An 18,504-nucleotide genomic window follows, 5' to 3' on the forward strand; every position below is an offset into this window, starting at 1 on the left:
GAGGCTACACACCGTAAAGTGAATAATGCATGTGTCTTCTTTTCCAAATATTTAGGTTGTTGCGTTTTTCTCGTTTCAGCTCGCGGCCATGTCCACGATATTTTAGGGCGTAAGTATACTAAGAGGGCAGATAAACAATCACCAGCACCCGTTTGCCAGGCCTACACCTAACGAGTGGTATTCAAGGGGACAATTAAGGACAAAAAACGTCGTGATTTTCTTGGAAAAAGAATAGAACAAATCGCCGTTGCCACATGAGGAGCAGGGGCCGTATAACGTAAAACGATTTCAATATGTTTTTAATCAAATCTCCTGACGTCAAATTTGCGTAACCACCGACGCAAGCATCGGGCGGTCACCCGCAGGGCTGTCTGAACAGACCAATCAAATGCTCCCCTTGTTCATAGGAGGTCACTTTTGTTTGCTTGAAAAACGAATAACATTGCCTGCAGTGAGTGGCTTGTCTTATCTAATTGGCTGACAAGAGGCGAGGAGCATGCTCAAGCGGAGAGGGATTCCATGGGGCCGATCCGCTGCACTGAATATTGATTACCGGATGAAGAGGGTGGTGCCGGCGCCTGCAATTGGTCCGCTTTCTCTTACTTAGCTTGCGGTGACTCGTCGACTATCGCGGTGGCATGCAACGGAAGCTTAAGAATGATGCTAAAACGGATCCTCAGCAAAGAAGAGTTGGCAGAACGAGGTCGTAAACGTGCAGAAATTTCTTGAAAACATTACACGGCCACGCAAAAAGATTTATTAGACGCAAATACACCCACGCTCTCCGGCAGACGCGAGTAGCCAGTGCCGGGGCGATCGGCGGCAGCCATCTTTTATTCCTTTCGGAATAGGGCAGCCTGCCCCTATTCAGCAGAAAATTCAGTTTTGTTCGGCATATTAATGCATCTCTAACTCGTACTCGTCACTTTGATGTGGTAAGTTTTTGCGGTTTTGTGACGTCGCGTGAGAGGCAGGTGAAGTGGGTGCAGCCCGAAAACTTTTGACCAATAGCCGAGGGTTTATGGCAAAAAGGCGTCGAATCAGAAATAACTATTTTTGTTTTGCGCGGTCAAATTATGCATAATCATTGTGTGCACGTCATATCAGATGGGGAGCTATCGCGGTTTTAGTGAGGTTGCGTGAAGGACAGGTGAAGTGGCGGTGATGAAAAACGTTTTTGACCAATCGCGGTAGGCTGATTGCAGAATTGGAATAGAAAGTTTTCAATAGTTTTATAGCGTCCCAGGAAACTTATTAAGCGCGATATTGGCCATAATGATACCATTGAAAAGTTGTAGACTGGTACATGAACAGGGTGACAACAGTTTTGTTTTCGTCTTGTCTTTCCCTATAGTTTTGCCTGATTTTCAAATCAATCCAAAGCTTCATTCAACCGAAATGAAATTATCGCCTGACGCGTTTCTTGAAGATGGTTACACTTAGCCCCCCGGTAACATTAGCAAACATAGAGAAATATGGTAGTGTACTGCAGGAGTACATGGTCTAAGCATTCTGTTGACCACGTAAAGAAGCAAGTCCCGATAATATTTTTGACTGTGTAATGGTTGTAGGGGAAATAAATATCACCTTATCGAGCTTTAAGGCAATTAGCATGCCTTCTGGACTTAATTCACTTTTAGGAATCTTTCTGTCAGTCTTATCTCTAACCATATTACCGCAAACTTGGGGCATTGGGTAGGCAGTGGCCTTAAATACATCGTAAAGCTGGTGTGCTGAGGAACCAGGGTTCGTAACCAACTGTTGGACCAACAAGAATCAGTGCGTAACTGTCACGGCATGTGCCGCTTTCCATTGAACCTCATCATGGTAGCTTGGAAGACTGGGTGTGTAACGCTCCTCAATGAACTTGCATGACACCATTTTAGGTCTCCGTGTATGTGCGATTAGGCTTGTGCCGCTCTGCAATGGCAAAAAATAATTTAAAATTTCTCCGATACTATCTATTTTTATTGTACTGTGAATTTCCTTCTCATGATCACGGTACCCTGTGATGAATTGACCTAGGTAACCGCACTCCTTCACAGACTCTAGAGGCTGACTGGCGATCCTGAACTTTATATCCTTTGCCCGGCTGTTGATCATTATCTTTGTCCCCTTCTGCATATTATACTCCAACCCCACTCTTACACTCTCTCTGTTAAAGTCCTATATCATTTGTTGTAACGCGTCTGCAGTGTTGCTAAACAGAACAATGTAATCTGCAAACCGAAAGTTGCTGAGATATTCACCGTCGATGCTCACTCCTAACTCTTCCCAGTTTAATAGCTTGAATACTTTTTTCAAGCACGCAGTGAAGAGCATTGTAGAGATTGCGCCTCCTTTCTGACCCCTTTCTTTATGGGTATGTTTCTACTTCTCTTGTGCAGAATTAAGCTTGGGGACTCTCTGTACATATTTTTCAAGATGTTTACCTGTCGCCTGTACTCCTTGAATACGTAATGCCTCTGTGACTGCTAGTATATCTATTGAATCAAATGCGTTTTCGTAGTATATGAATGCAATAACCAGAGGTTGATTGTACTCTGCGCATTTCTCGATTACCAGTATAATGACATGTGTGTATTTCATTGTAGAGTATCCCTTGCTGAAGCCAGCCTGTTCCCTTGGTTGGCTAAAGTACAGTGTTGCCCGTATTATATTGCAAATTATCTTCGTGAATATTGTATACGATACTGTAGGTAAGCTAATGCGCTTATGATTTTTCAATTACTTAACACCTCCCTGTTTGTGGATAAATAATCTGTTTGCATTCTTCCAGTTTTCTGGGACTCCTGAAGTCGAAAGAACCTTCGTATAGAGAACGGCGACTGTTTCAAGCATTATGTCTCCTCCATCTTTGATTAACTCGACCGGTATTCTATCTTCTGCCGCACTTCCCCGTTTCCGTTCAGTTCAGTTAAGTTTATTTCCAACACAATGTTGATGGTTCTCCAGGCAAAAAAGTTGTCATAGACAACTTGAGGGGACCTGGGGGCCATACAGACAGCAGGCAAAGGGATACACTTATAAAAGAACAATTTGAAAGAGTTTACGTCCCAGCCCTATTGGAAAATCCTATTTAAATTCAAACTGGGTTATACAGGTTTAAACTGGTTCTAACAGGGACCTGTTTAGCAACAAACAGGTATAAACAGGACCAGTTTACACATGAACAGGTTTGAACGGGGTCCCGTTTGGCATCCAAACAGGTATAAACTGGACCAGTTTACACACGAACAGGTCTGAACGGGGTCCCGTTTGACATTCAAACAGGTATAAACTGGACCAGTTTACACGCGAACAGGTCTGAACGGGGTCCCGTTTGGCATTCAAAGAGGTATAAACAGGACCAGTTCACACACGAACAGGTCTGAACGGGGTCCCGTTTGGCATGCAAGCAGGTATAGGCATGACCAGTTCACGCAGAAATGGGTCTTAACAGGAGCCCTGTTTGCAACTAAACTGGCTTATACTGGACGCAGTGGCACCATATAGGGTCGCCTGTTTGTCACAAAAGCTGGTTTAATCTGGAGCTTTGTGGCAACTATACTGGATGGCATCATGCATACCAGTTTAATGCTTGAATATAACTGGGGAGGAGCTTTTTTATTGTTCGACATCCTGACAATTTAACCCCTAGTGCTAAATTGGGCCATTATCAAGCTCTACAGAAATTGCGTGAACACCTCGGAACATTCACAGACCAAACTGCGATATGCTAGCTGCGAATTTCAAACCGATTCCCGGTCCTGCCCAGTTGAAAAAGACAACAGGAATTCCTGCTGCAAATACAGAAATTTCTGTTGTACGACAGAAGTTCCTAACGTTTCTGTAGCTGCGACAGACATTTCTGACGTTACGACAGCAATTCTGACGTCGCAACAGAAACATTCGGTCGCGACGGCCAAGAGTTCTGAAGTCGCAACAGAAGCACTTTCCGTCGCGGCCCTTTAAAATGTCAGCTTCGCATCGGTGGTGTACACTGCACTTTTCTCTTGCGCGGTATTCAATCGTGCTTCTCTGAAGCCGGCAATACTGATAGCACCGACACCGGTATTAAAGTCGACGTGGCCAATTGTTATAATTGTGCCGTGACGACGCGGCACCAGCAACGCGCTACCGGCCTCCTCAAAATCGGCCGCTGATCAAAATCATACCATCTGCGGGAATGGCTGCGTATCCGCTTTGTTTTATTTGGTAAGATGGGGCACACAGTCCTGTGGACTTACATGTGCGGTTACACTGACACATTAGTTAATTTCCCAGAAATATTGCACAAGCTTATGCGAAGCGGAAAAGAAGTTTTGGATTGTTCCACAAAGTTGCGTGAAAAGCTTTCTCGCTCGGGTCTCATTAATCTGGTACAGCGCTGCCGTGAGAAGCCAGTATACTGTCCGGATCAAGACTCACCCACGAGTGTTTATGTAGCTATTTTGCATTGAACGCACGAATTATATGCGAGCTCAAAAGTGTAAAGAGCAAGAGACAAGTGTCGAAATTAGCAGTAAAAACCTTCAGTGTCCCCGGTCACCGTTGTCTATTTCTGAATTTCTTATTAAATATGGATATCGTTACAGCAAAATTGATGTTCTAGCATTCCACGATGTACCTGTCGATGGTAACAACACTTTTGCGCATATAGAGATACGGCAGTTGACGCGACCGGTGAAGTGAAAGCGCATCTTGGCTTTTAAAATGTAAACAGCAACCCAGAGAGAGATTTATATTGCTAACCTAGTCGAGGTGTGGGCGTGTTCGGCGTGGTGCTTTTTGCGGTGGTAAGATGCTTGCCTCGGAATCGTGAGGTCCGCAGTTCAAATCCTGTGCGAAAGCTTTTTTTTTCTACTTTCTTTTTTTTGTATTAATAATTTTTCTTAACCTTAAAGAGGTCTCTGTCAATTTTTAATCAAATATATTGATCAGAAGCTACAGAATTTTCGACTACAAGACGTCACACTACAGAGAACAGAACGACAGTCACAACGTCCCAAAATACGACAGACTGAAAATTTCCTGTTGTGTTATTCAAGTGGGTGGGACGTCTATACGGCGTATACGCACATTGCTGTCCTCTCTATTAAAAGCAACGTTGCTGAAACACGTCGTACAAGACGCTGTACGACTCGCATAACATCGAAATACAACGCCGTCACCATCCATGAGATCACCGAAAGCACGGTCGCTTTCGGTGGCGGCCTACAGATGGCAGCACAGGTAGCGCCGGTAAAGTTACAGGTGATATTATTTTGCCGTCTTCAGCCTTAGCTACATGTGAGTGCGCGCTGCATTGACGCCGTCCGATGCAGTTGTTTAATCGTGTGTACGCTGTGCCGAGAGTAATTGTGGTGCATTTTCTATTCATTGAGAATCACAAAACCCCTGGGACCGCGTAATGTAGCCCGCAGTATCCTTCGTGTGGTGCGCCGATGTCGAAGGTATGAGCCTTCGCCACTTTCTTTGTTCCGGGCTCACGAAAAGGATCTCCTCCTCTGGCACTCTCGCATCGTATCACACTGTACGGAAGAATTTGGTGAAAATTGTGCTCTTACGTCCTGTAGTTGATCCGCAATTCAACAGTGTGTGCGCCGGAAGGACCGTTGGTGCAGTCGATGCCGCGGCACCTGTGACGCTAAAAGGAGCGTTTTCCGAGTACGCCTAGAAAGGTAAGTCCGGCGCTTGCGCGCATTCTTCCTGTCTCTGGTTCGTGAAGTGTGCGTTCTTGTACGTATCGCAAGATCCGTACAACAACCGAATCCGAATGAGTAAAGCAGCAAGAATTATAAATGTGCTTTTCAAATGGTTGTTCTTCATGTCGCAGTGCACATTTAGCAAAAAGTTCCATGGAAATTGCCCTAAAACGTATTCATGTTACCAACAGCTCTATCTGTGGTTTATTTACTTTCACCTATGAAGCACGCTAGCGCGGGTGGTTCTTTGATCTAAATGGGCACAAAAATTCAAGCAAAGAAAGTTACTGTTTGTGTACATAATTTTTCATTGAGAAATGGTATAGGCATTTCCAGAAGTAGTACGTCGATGTGTCGTCTTCACAGCTAACAGCTGCGCGAGATAGCACCCGATTTCTTCGTCGACGCATGGCCAGATTTTCAGCTTGTATGGAAATTCGTCTGTTTATAGAGTGTCGTCAGATGACGTGTATTAGTGTTCTGTGTGTTTTCGTGTACTTGTAAAGGGTTCCGATCTTGCAGAGAAGCCGAAATTACAAAAGCAATGTTTCTTTTTAATCGAAAAATCTTTCTCTTTTCTGTATTGTCTCTCCAGAAAAAGAGGTGGTCTGTTGAAATTTTGAGCGCATCGTCCTTTGGGAGCAGTGCTTTGTTGCGCCGCATAAACAAATTAGGTTTTGGAACGCTTTTCATGTCCTAAGGAATTTTTTGATAGTACAACTCACATTTCACGTTATACAGCTGTACGTTTGTGTGAACCTTTTCATAGTAGATTCATGTTTGCTACAGTTCGATTTACGTGTTATTTAACCGCCTGTGATGTTACGGTCAGATATTTGCACAACCAGTTGCAGCTTCATGTAACTGGTTGTATGAGACTTTTTTTCAAAATATGACGTGATCTTTTTATATCACAAGTTTGCAGTTGGTTGCAGGGATTACAATAAATTAGGCATTTATTATTGTTTAGGGATGACAAGATTTTGTGAACCAGAGGCACCTCCACATATGCACCTGCGGCACTTCTGCAGCCTCAACAGCACGGCAAAGTACCTGATGAGCATGCTGTGACAAGGTGCGTGCAAAGCAGTTGCTGCCACTTACACGAGCTGCAGATTTTGTTGGTATCATCCATGTTTGGAAACTCTCCTGAATTTTTCGTGGGTTTACAAATGTGGGCTCATTTTACAATTTTATGAATGTCACTTTAGAAAGACAATGAAGTTGTGTTGGTTAAGATGTTTTAAAGCTGTTGAGAGATTAAGGGCATGACATTGTTAAAATGCATGTAAAAAATAAATTGTAATGGTACTGGTTTATTATTAGCGATGCAATATCTCTAACGAGAACATCAGAGGGGCACTTGCTTTAGGGAAGTTTGGTCAGATAAATTCATGGAGCAGCGTAAAGCGGCAGCAGCAAACACGCTGAAAAAGCTCTGTAATCTAAAAAAAGAAAACAAAGTTGTCAGTTACTGGTTTCAAGTTCGCTGCTGCTTTTTGTGCTGCACTACAAGTTAAATAATGGTTGATAATGTGTGTGTGACGTAATAGTTCTGCGCAAACACACGAGGTGGAGAGAAGTAATTATTGAAGGGAAAATCAGACATCCGCCCGCTCATAGCATTTGCTACAAAGGAAAGCCGCACAGTTGAAGAAAAAGTCGTCCTGGTCCGGGACTCGAACCCCGGACTACCACCTTTCCGATGCAGCCACTCTACCATCTGAGATAACCAGGTGGCTAGCACATGGCAGGGCGAAGTCGAATTAGTTGACAACGCGAAGCAAAGGCAAGGGTTTGACGTAATATTTTTTCCCCTTTATTAATTACCTCTCTACACCTTACGCGTTTCCGCAGAACTATTACGTCAGACCCTTGCCTTTGCTTCATGTTGTCGACAAATTCGAATTCGCCCGGCCATCTGCTAGCCGCCTGGTTATCTTAGATTGTAAAGCGGCTGTCCCGGAAAGACAGTGGTCCCGGACCTGGACGGTTTCTTTTTTTCAACTGTGAGGCTTTCCTTTCGAGGAATCCGTACGGGTTTCTTTTGTAGCAATTGCTGCGAGTGGGTGGATGTGCGATTTTCCCTTTATTAATAATGTGTGTGAGTATGCAACAATGCGGGTGCTGAGAGCAAGCTTTAAAATAATGTGCTATGTCCCCGACAAAGAATTTAGTGTCTGCAGCATTTTTACAAAATATTATGTTCACAGGTTGGCAGGTATGACATAATGTACAACGATAATGTACAACACTTTTGCTGTAGATGCCATATTCATAACGTCCATTTTCTGTCTACTTGAATCGTATATTTAGAATTTGGCCCACCTTCAGTTTGATCAAGTTACATAGGTAGCCCCCTCTGAGGTAAATATAATTAGGGGCTATTGTAGATAAGCATGATATACCTACTCACTGTATTGTGACATATATTTTTAGGGACTGTGTTGTGAGGCATGCATATCCTTTTACCTGTATGTCTTGCTGTAGGTTGCCCGACAAAAGCATAAATGCTCTGCCCACCTTTATTATTGTGCTTTCATGTAGAATTCTAACATCTGTGCCCACATAGACTCCATGTTCTTAATTACATTTTTCTAAGTATTCACTGTTGTGCATTCCATTATTGTGTTACATTACTGTAACAAAACACTTCAAACAAACAACTTCAAAACAAAAAGCCACGAAAGGTGGCTTAAAAGTGTATGATGCTTGGAATTCTACATTCCATCCCCTAAAGCGCTACCAGTAGTAAAATATTCCTAATTGTCTTTTTATAATAATATTTGGGGTTTTACATGCCAAAACCACTTTCTGATTATGAGGCACGCCGTAGTGGAGGACTCCGGAAATTTTGACCACCTGGGGTTCTTTACCGTGCACCTAAATCTAAGTACACGGGTGTTTTCGCATTTCGCCCCCATCGGAATGCGGCCACCGTGGCCCGGATTCGATCCCGCGACCTCGTGCTCAGCAGCCCGACACCATAGCCACTGAGCAACCACGGCGGGTTAATTGTCTTTTTTTATAAGCTAGCTGCCAGATACATAGTCTCATTATGAGAGTATGTTATTTTTTTTTTCTTTGGTCTGACTTGTTTTGTTGAATGTTCTCCTTGTTAGTTGAGAATTTGTTTTCTTGCCACCGCATGCAATTCTCCAACTGGAGCCTATGAGCTATGTGTATAACCCCTTCACCGTTTTTTTATATCAACGAATTTCTCCACAAAACTGCTTATTTTTTTTATTCCTGATTTCGATTATTATTGCACTAAAAAGCATGTATTCGATCTTAAAAAAATATTTAAAGCAAACACGAAGTCGAAGTTTGTAGAGCATAAGGCTTTCAAACACGAAGTTTGTAGAGCATAAGGCTTTCATCAATGGATATGTCTCGCTCCGGTACGTAGGCTGAGCGATAGTTCTTCAACAACCGAACCAGAAACGGCCATATCTTGTGCAGCTTCGGCTGCGGGTGACTGCTAAGGTCGCTGATACTGGAATTATCAGCAAAGTGCAGCATCCGCATCAGGAGCTGAAACCGGTTGCCACTCATCACCTCTCCGAAAATAGGTGTGAATAAGAGCTTGTTCCTGGACCAATACCAATCCTGTCGTGGCTTCTGCACAATTCCTTGCAACAGCAAGAGACCAAGAAACACCCACATCTCCTCCTCAGTCACCGGCACCCATTTTTTGACGCGGCTATGCTCACACGGACCGCAGCCCTTCACCTTCTCAGCAGCATTGCGGTTAGTTTCTTCGACCACCATTGAAATGAGTTCATCATCGAGGAAACGCTGAATATATTCAAGCAAGTCACCAGGCGAGCTTATAGTGAACGTCTTACCGGGAACTGCCAGAAAAGGAAACCGAGGAGGTCGTGTAGGAATGTTCGTGACGTCGATCTTCATCCACTGACGCGCGCTCGCAAAGTTCGCTTCCGAGCAATCATCTTCTTCATCAGAAGAGCTGCTGAGTACAACATCATCACTGTCATCCTCGCTCCCTGAAACAATGTACACATCAGTGTCTGAATCACCATCGTCTGACGAAGATGACGACGAAGAAAAGCGCCGTTTCCGAGAAGACGGGCCAGCAATACACGTGTCGCCTCCACTGGATGCCATTTTAAAACCAAGGTTGCCCTACGAAAAAAAAAGTTTACGCGGTTGAAGAAAAAGAAATTAAGCGGTCAGTGCTGCCATCTGTCGAGTAAAAATGCAAGCTACGCCACAAACGTGCGCCGCTCGTCCGAAACGCTGGAGGGAAGAACGTATTCAGCGCGGACGAGCTACACTCGTCCAAAACGGTTTGGGGACGGCCTGGCAAGGACGAGCACAGCTCGTCCAAAACGGTTAAGGGGATAATAAATAAGTAAATTCCTAAAGCATGCAACAAACCATGCAGCATAGCATTTAAATGTTGCCAGTTTATAATGCTTCTTGAGTGCAGCGCAGCATGGAGCTTGAGGCTGATCTCTTCAGATGTAAAAAAAATGGCAGGTTATGAAAATGTGGTCCTACAAACTGCTGGTTACGCATGTTAGTCAGCCTGTTGCAGTGGTCACAAGTGAGAATGTAACCAAAAGCTGGGCGTGCTCGGCCATTTTGCATATGGCACAAGATAAAGCTTCACCTCTGCTATTGCTTCTCTTATAATAATGGCCTCCGAGTATACATGCCGAGTTATGCTTCTGGGGACACTTATTAGTTAACCTTATCAGGTAATACCATTAGCCTTATGGGTGCTATAATGTTGCAGTGCCTGCAGGATGGCCAGCATTACAATACACATTAAAATTATTGCACAAGTCATGCAATGGTATCGGGATTGGCCCACCAAGTGACACCCTTTAATTACACTATACCTGAGATCAGCCCAGCTCACTCAGTCAGGGAGACATCCATGCATAAGGGGAGGGCTATAGCAAATAGAGGGCGTTTGATTGATCTTTCTCACATAGATAGCTCATACATATCTTTCTTAAATTGGATGTTTTGTTGCTCAAAGTGAAGTTACTGATGTGCATAATGTCAGCATTTCGATCCTATTTATGCCTAACGAAAGTTGCTTTGTTCAGCGTCACTTTTTATATTGTTTCGCTTGTGATTCTAAGCTCACTTGTTTTATAGCTGCTATAGGTATGGCTGGACCTGGAGAAGGAGTGTAAGCAGACCATGCTATGTTGCTGATCTGCGCTGATCTCCACATCCAAGTTGGTCCCGCGACAGTTGGGCGCCATTGTGCCTTGCTTCATTGACAAGGTGATATAATATGGTGAGCTTGTACTTTAATATCGGTATTGAAAATTATGTTAAGGAAAAAAGACAAGGATTGGTCTTTATGATAGATACACTCATGTTCTTTCTTTAAGGCGTTCTTTTGACACTGTTCTGCATGGACATATTTTTAGAGAATTACAACAGTCCTTTATTGCAAAGTGCCATGGCGCTAGTTTATGCGTTAAACTAGTGCTCTTTCACTAAAAAAAAGCCGTATTTAGCACGCAATTCACAAGGAAAGAAAGGAGGCAACAGGACAGAGTGCTACTAACAGTTCAGTATTATAGCTCGCACAGTAATATTGTGCAAAAGGTGAAAGGGGGGACAATAGATCTGAATACATATTGTTTGCACAGAAACAAAAAGGACGCATCACATGGTGAGTGTGACACTTGTTTTACATTGATATGAAGCAGTCTCACTGCCTAGTAATTCTCTGCATGGGGAGCTAGTGCTAGGTTCCTCGTCATACATATAAGAAAAGCCTCAGATATCTCTCCAGCGCTTTTGTCTTTAAATTCTGTCACGATCAAGCAGCTTTCAAACATAGGTGCATGTGCACCGAGAGTAGTGCACTACCACTGCTAACTGACCCACGCATCAAGTTTGCTTGGTCACGCTGCCAGTCATTTATACATTGGCCGGTTTATCCGATGCAGCCTCTACTGCACGAAATGGTATGTGATAGACACTGCACCTGTGTACTGTACGTGCTTTCTTACATGATTTTTTTTTTCAGAGATAGTGATGCAGGCTTTTTCATTATTTACATGCCTACACAACAAACCAAGCATTATCTGTGCTTAGAAAGAATTGTAGGAAAATCCAGCATGAGGCAACTGTTCTCAGCACGAAACAAACTTGATTCGTTGGTTTTCGTTCATTATTGCGATCACACTAAGGCAGACAAGCTTGTAGGCTGTGCTTCTGCAATTTGTACAGCACACTGACAGCACTGGTGTGGGCCTCATCTGTGGGCTGACTGATGGCACCTTCTACGGCGCAGACCACTTGTGTTGGGCGAGGCACCAATGTTGACGTTTGTTCCCTTGTGCAAAACAGCAGTCCTAGGTTTAGAGTAGTTGTAGGAAGACAAGGTAAACATAACTTCCATGGCTTGAGTGGGCTCATTTCTCTTGGGGCATCTAGCTTTTTTTCTTGCAACTGTGCAGAGGTGCTTCCCTAGAGTCAGCATGAAAATGGCATAGAGTTGTGCATTTGGGAACTCCTGAACAATGATCTGCCATAGTTAGGGCCTTGCGAAAATGCACTGTCTACCAAGTGGTAGAAGGTGCATTATTCAGCCACTGATTTCCTGTTGGCATGATTGCACTCATGCTGTCAGTAATTTCTTGGCTTGCCGAATTATCTTGAGGCCCCACGCTGATGATGCTGCCGATTTCTTCATGTGCAGATTTTCAGGATGAGGTTTTTGCTTTGCAAACGTTGTTGAAAGGTAGGTGGTGCTTACAGGTAGCTATTCTAAATATTAGTGAAATGAATTGGCCCATCTTGCTTCGTCAAACATCGTCACGCCGACATCAGTTGCACAAACAAAAAACCTGGCCTACTTGCAGCGTCGTGCACGAAGAAACAAACAAATCAGCTGCTGGATTGTCTTGACATTGCATACTAAGCTGAGACCGGAACTGCTGTAGCTACAAACCAGGCAGAAACGATGATGATGAGCAGGGATTTGCAGTAGCGCCACTTCGTGGGGCAGCAAGGAGGCTCCGTTCAAAACAAAAATGGCGTTCAGCAAGTAGAACCATGCAACGGTCAGAGTCGGTGCATGGTGCTCTCGATAAAGTTGGCTCAAGGATTGTCCGAAAAATCAGACGAGAGGTTGCAAGGCGTCCGAATTTTTGGAAGTTGTTATACATTATGGTCCATGGGGAGAATGGCGATGCTGTGAAGCAGACCGAGTAATCATGTCCGGAAAATCAGTCGGCGACTGTACCTATACCTATGTGTCTATGTATACCTAGTTGCAACAGTGTTTGCTATGATCTATGCCAGAATTGCTGTTGCCCATAGATGCACAACATGTCGGGTGTCAAATTGTTAAATACCTTGCAAAAGTGATCTACGCCAAAATACCGCTTCTGCTATGTTTCGCTATTGCAAGAAATTTAGCGGCTGCTGGCACCTACCTTAAAAGGCTTTATATGGTCTTCGCATGGCCAGGGCCTTCTACTTTTGTGAGTTTGCTTATCTCGAAATTTACCCCGGTTTTTATAACTTGAAGTTGGTGGGATCCCTAGTCTCCTTTAACGTGTACCCAATAGAGCTTACATAGGGGTTTTGGCATTTCCCTGCCATCTAAATGCAGCCATTGTGGCCAGGATTCAATCCCATGCCCTCTGCCTGAGCAGCGCAATGTCAAAGCCAGTACACTGCGGTATTTTGCTGGCAGAAGGGTTTAGTTTCTGAATAATTTATTATCTCAACCTGTCGGTGTTGTTTTTAAAAGTATTTCATGTTTGTATTCTGTTGCTTCAATACTAGTAGTTATTGTTAATCAAACGATGTGTCCATCTTTTTCCTATAAGACTTGCTTCAATCGCCTGCTAATTATGACAGCTTATTCTCCCACAGTAATCCATGTTCCCTTGAAACATCGGCAGTGCATGAAACCACATATTTTTCAATAAGATTTATTCATTATCTTTTATGACCGGAATGCTGAACCTTTCTTATCTGTGAGAACATAGGCAAATTTGCCTATGTGCTAACCTGTTGCATGAGTCAAGATAAATTATTGGCTTTACTTTTTCAGGTGCCCTGCTCGCTCTCACCCAAGCAACCCACTCCAGCGGTCTTCTCTCGGCAGACTGGATGCATCGAAATACCATTAGAAGGTCCAATAAACAGTGCTTGGGACATTTATGACATGCTTTTATTTAAGCCGGAGGACTTCAGGCTTAATGAAAGCTCAAGTGGGTGTACAGAAATACCTACGTAAAGTATACTTGTCTTTTTCACTTACAAGTACATGCCAATACTTTGCCTGACATTTTTCACCCCAAAATTACGCTTTACTGTGGATTTGTGAACAAACCATTACAGCAAAAAGCACTGCATTAAGACGAGTACAAGTAATCGAACATATACTAAACTTGCAAGAATTACATTTGCATACTTGTAGTAAATATGAAAATGAGGTACAATCTTCTTCAGGGTGCATTTTCTTGTAGGTCATACATAGAGAACGTACTCGTGGGTCATACAAAACTTGTTCATGATGTATCACATCAGTGTTGGTAGTGCTAATCAATTTATGCCGAAAATTGTGTTCATCTTCGTATCAAGCAATGTACCAGGCAAACCTACATATGAAAGTGGCATTCTTGTTGCGAACCTAATGCAGATCTACTTCTCTTCAATGCTGATCGCAAATACACAAGTGTACAAAATAGGTGTAAAGAGTGCATTATATTAAGCAACATCAATCCATTCTGAAAGGACCTGGTATGGATGTAGCAAAAAATAGGTCTGAACAGGGCCAAACAGGTCTGGGTTAGATAGGACGGGATTAAACGGGTCAGGATTAAACAAGATTCAAACGGGTCAGGATTAAACAGGATTTAAACGGGTCAGGTTTAAACAGGATTTAAACGGGTCAGGTTTAAACGGGAATAAACGGGATTTAAACAGGTCAGGACTGAACAGGATCAAACGGGGTCCCGTTCCATAACCCTATTTGATGAAACCCGTTTGAAAACAAATAGGATTTTTTAGTAGGGAGGGTATCTTGAAGTAGTGAAAATAATGTACAATGCAAGGAAAATTCAAGTGAAGATATGGCAACTACTAACACACAATGAAAACATAGAAACATGAAAAAATAAATATGCACTTGTGTTAAAGAGTACTTCACTCCTACAACAAAAAACATCTTATTTCTGAGTTTAATATATAGAGTTCCATGCTGAAATTTATTTGGGAATCCACACGATTTATTAGTGCGGGTGTTTGATAACCGAGCACAGCCCTTCCAAAATTTGTACGTGTCCGTGGTGTTATCCGTTCATTACGCAGTGCATAACGAGTTGGCGTTGTGTTTGCTGAATGTAGCAGGTTATGTTTATGTATGTGCAGCAGGAGTTTGCAGTCATATATTTTACTCGCTTTGAGCAAATTGTGTTTAATAAACAAAGGAATAGTTGGTAGATGTTTGGGTTCACCATTAAAATTCTCAAGTATCCTCAGCTCTTTCTTCTGCTATACCTCCAGTTTGTTATAATTTGTACTCGTGTCTAGTTCATGTCTTGCAAGGCCCGTGTGAACTCATCGCTAAATATAGGAGGATTTTCTGCAACCTGTTCATTACTGCTTCGAATGGAGGTATCCTAGCTGCCCCGGGCACTGATCAGGTCAGTATAGAATTTTTTGGCTGCTTTTACTGTACCTTCGAGATTGCTGATAATATTACCCGGCTCATATTTCAGTGTATACATCTTGGTTTGTCCTACGACAAGTTTTCTTCTCACTGATTTCAGGCTGCGTGCATTTTTACGGCTTCTGCAGTCTTTCTCAAGTTGTAAATTCGAATAACCCTTTTTTCGCCTTGTTGATTAGTTTTGACAGTTCAGCGAATTTTATCTTATCTCTTGAGTTGGGCACTATCATTCTTTGTCATTTCTTTATTAGGTCCAATGTTACTTGGGAGAGCTTGCCTACTGTTTTTCTTGGAACGTTATCTCTCACTTCAATTGCTGCTTCTGAAGCCAGGCTAGTTACGGTTTTATTCATTGCCTCTATGTCATCGTCTTCTCTCTGTTCTAACGCTGCATATTTGATCGAAAGTACCCCCCTGAATTCGTCTGCTTTTAGCCTTACTGCAGCATACAAGGGACATTCTTAGCGCCTGACTGGTAGCACTGAAAAGAAAGGTGTACAATCAGTGTATTTTACCGGTGCTGACATATGGGGCAGAGACTTGGAAACTGACAAGGGAGCTTGAGAACAAGTTAAACACCGCTCAAAGAGCGATGCAACAAAGAATGCTAGGCATAACGTTAAGAGACAGAAAGAGTGGTTTGGATCAGAGAGCAACGGGTATAGCGGATAATCTAACTCGCTATACGAGAAAAAACATGGATCCGGGCAGGTCATGTAATTCGCAGTTAAGATAACCGTTGGACTGTTAGGGTTACAGAATAGGTGCCAAGAGAACGGAAGCGTAGTCGAGTACGGCAGAAGAGCAGGTGGGGCGATGAAATTAGGAAATTCGTGGGCGCAAGTTGGAATCGGCTAGCGCTGGACAGGAGTAACTGGAGATCGCAGGGAGAGGCATTTGTCCTGCAGTGGAAATAAAATAGGATGATGATGATGATGATGATGATGATGATGAGGAGCAGGAGGAGGAGGAGGAGGAGGAGGCTTGCTCCGGTGCTAAGTGGACCCGAACCCGCCACATATATTTAGATAATCTTGTCTGAATGTACATTCATACAGTTGCCACACAAGGGCTTCACGGCGGCCGTGCTAGATGGCCTGGCGTATTCAGCGGAAAGCGAGAGAGAGGAACCCAGCAGCATACACGCCACATACACCACGTGTATCAGGGGTGGCAATGTGGTATTCCCTACATTGATTCAATGCCAATTGCGTCAACGTCAGCGTTGATCATGAGATGGGTTCTGCCGAAATTAAATTATATAATTTTTTCATCGAGAAACTTCTTAAGTGTGATAGAAAGCTTTCACGCAGGTCTTACGTACGTATTACGCCGCACTTTTTCAGTGTCATAAAAATAGCAGTCCCGAAAAATAGAGTGCAGTTTTCGGTGATTACACTAACCTTGTACTCCTTTACCTCAAGATCACTTTTCCGCCCGGGCCACACACAACGTGGCCATCACGAAGCGAAACTTACAGCCACGTGCGAAACACTCTAGGGTGTTCATCGACGACATGACAGCACGACTACGACATCACGATGACGATATCACGAATCCAGACGACAACAGCACGACGAAACAAAAAACTTACATGAAATCGCCGATTCCATGCCGAAAGTGCCTTTAGGCCTGCTCATATTATGTGCTCCTTGATCACATATTTCGTCTCCTGCGATAGCTTACTGCTAACTTGTCTAATTGAGTTACCACCGACTTCCATTGCACACCTCTTATGATGCCCATAAGATGCCCATAATGATGCCTTAATGATGCCCATCGTACATTGCTTCAACACTATGGTCCTCTTCCTAATTAAAGCCTGTTCTGTAGCTTCATCCGGAATCCCTCTATATTCCCTCTTATCACTAACTCATTGATCGGCTTCTTATGTATCAGTTTCTTCCGTTCCCTCCTCAAGTCTAGGCTATGTATGGAAGCCTCTAACCCTGCAGCTAGAATAGAACTGGAAGAAGCTTCCAAGCTAATCAACAAGCGCAGACATCTGACATAAGGAATTATAATATGGGTAGAATGGAACATGCTCTCAGGAACGGAAGACGCCTAAAAGCAGTGAAGAAACTATGAATAGGGAAGAATCAAATATATGCGTTAAGATACAAAGCCGGCAATATCATTACTAATATGGATAAGATAGTTCAAGTGGATGAGGAGTTCTATAGAGATTTATACCGTACCACTGGCACCCATGGAGATAATGGAAGAGATAATAGTCTAGAGGAATTTGAAAAATCACAAGTAACGCCGGAAGAAGTAAAGATAGCCATGGGAGCTATGCAAAGGAGGAATGCAGCCGGGGAGGATAAGGTAACAGGAGATTTCTTGAAGGATGGTAGGAGATTGTTCTAGAAAAACTGGCCACCCTCTATACGCAATGCCTGATTGCTTCGAGCGTACCAGAATCTTAGAAGAACGCTCACATAATCACAATCCACAAGAAAGGGGACGCCAAAGACTTGAAAACTTATAGACCGATCAGCTTACTCTATGATGCCTACAAAGTACTTACTAACGTAATCGCAAATAGAATCAGGAACACCTTAGACCTCCGTCAACCAAAGGACCAGGCAGGATTCCGTTAAAGCTGCTCAACAATAGACCATATTCACAATATCAATCAGGTGATAGAGAAATCTGCGGAAAATAACCAATCCTTATATATAGCTTGCATTGATTAAGAGAAAGCGTTTGATTCAGTCGAAATTTCAGCAGTCATAGAGGCATTACGGAATCAGGGTGTAGACCAGCCGTATGTAAAAATACTGAAAGATATCTATAGTGGCCCCACAGCTACTGTAGTCCTCTGTAAAAAAAATGCAACAAAATCCCAATAAAGAAACACGTCAGGCGGGGAGATACGATCTCTCCGATGCTATTCACAGCTTGTTTACAGTAGATATTAAGATACCTGGATTGGGAAGAATTCGGGATAAGTGTTTATGAAGACTACCTGACTTGCTGATGATATTGCTTTGCTTAGTAACTCTGGGGACAAATTGCAATGCATGTTCATTGACCTGGAGAGGCAAAGCAGAAGAGTTGGGGTGCTATGCAGGATGCGCCGAGTTTGGCGAAACGTGGGATCTGCACGAGTTTTGGTGACACTCCAAG

The 18,504-nt window shown here is 43.3% G+C and overlaps 1 protein-coding gene and 1 long non-coding RNA gene across 17 annotated transcripts in view; both read left to right on the forward strand.

The window, feature by feature from the left end:
* LOC135908735 (uncharacterized) overlaps positions 1-18,504 on the forward strand; it is a 1,076,237-nt gene that overhangs the window by 232,568 nt on the left and 825,165 nt on the right. For 15 of the 16 annotated variants that reach the window (XM_070529152.1, XM_070529157.1, XM_070529150.1 and 12 more), the window contains one exon: positions 80-109. The exons of the other annotated variant lie outside the window; for it this stretch is intronic. In XM_070529152.1, coding sequence (XP_070385253.1) covers positions 80-109 — 30 coding nt within the window. The remainder of the gene's footprint in view (positions 1-79; positions 110-18,504) is intronic. 16 annotated transcript variants of the gene reach the window in all.
* Positions 5,334-13,859, forward strand: LOC135908749 (uncharacterized). The gene is made up of 4 exons (XR_010566407.2): positions 5,334-5,663; positions 6,658-6,762; positions 10,821-10,965; positions 13,750-13,859. It is a non-coding gene; the product is annotated as an uncharacterized lncRNA (long non-coding RNA).

This window comes from Dermacentor albipictus, unplaced genomic scaffold, assembly GCF_038994185.2.
Source record: "Dermacentor albipictus isolate Rhodes 1998 colony unplaced genomic scaffold, USDA_Dalb.pri_finalv2 scaffold_18, whole genome shotgun sequence".
NCBI lineage: Eukaryota > Metazoa > Arthropoda > Arachnida > Ixodida > Ixodidae > Dermacentor > Dermacentor albipictus.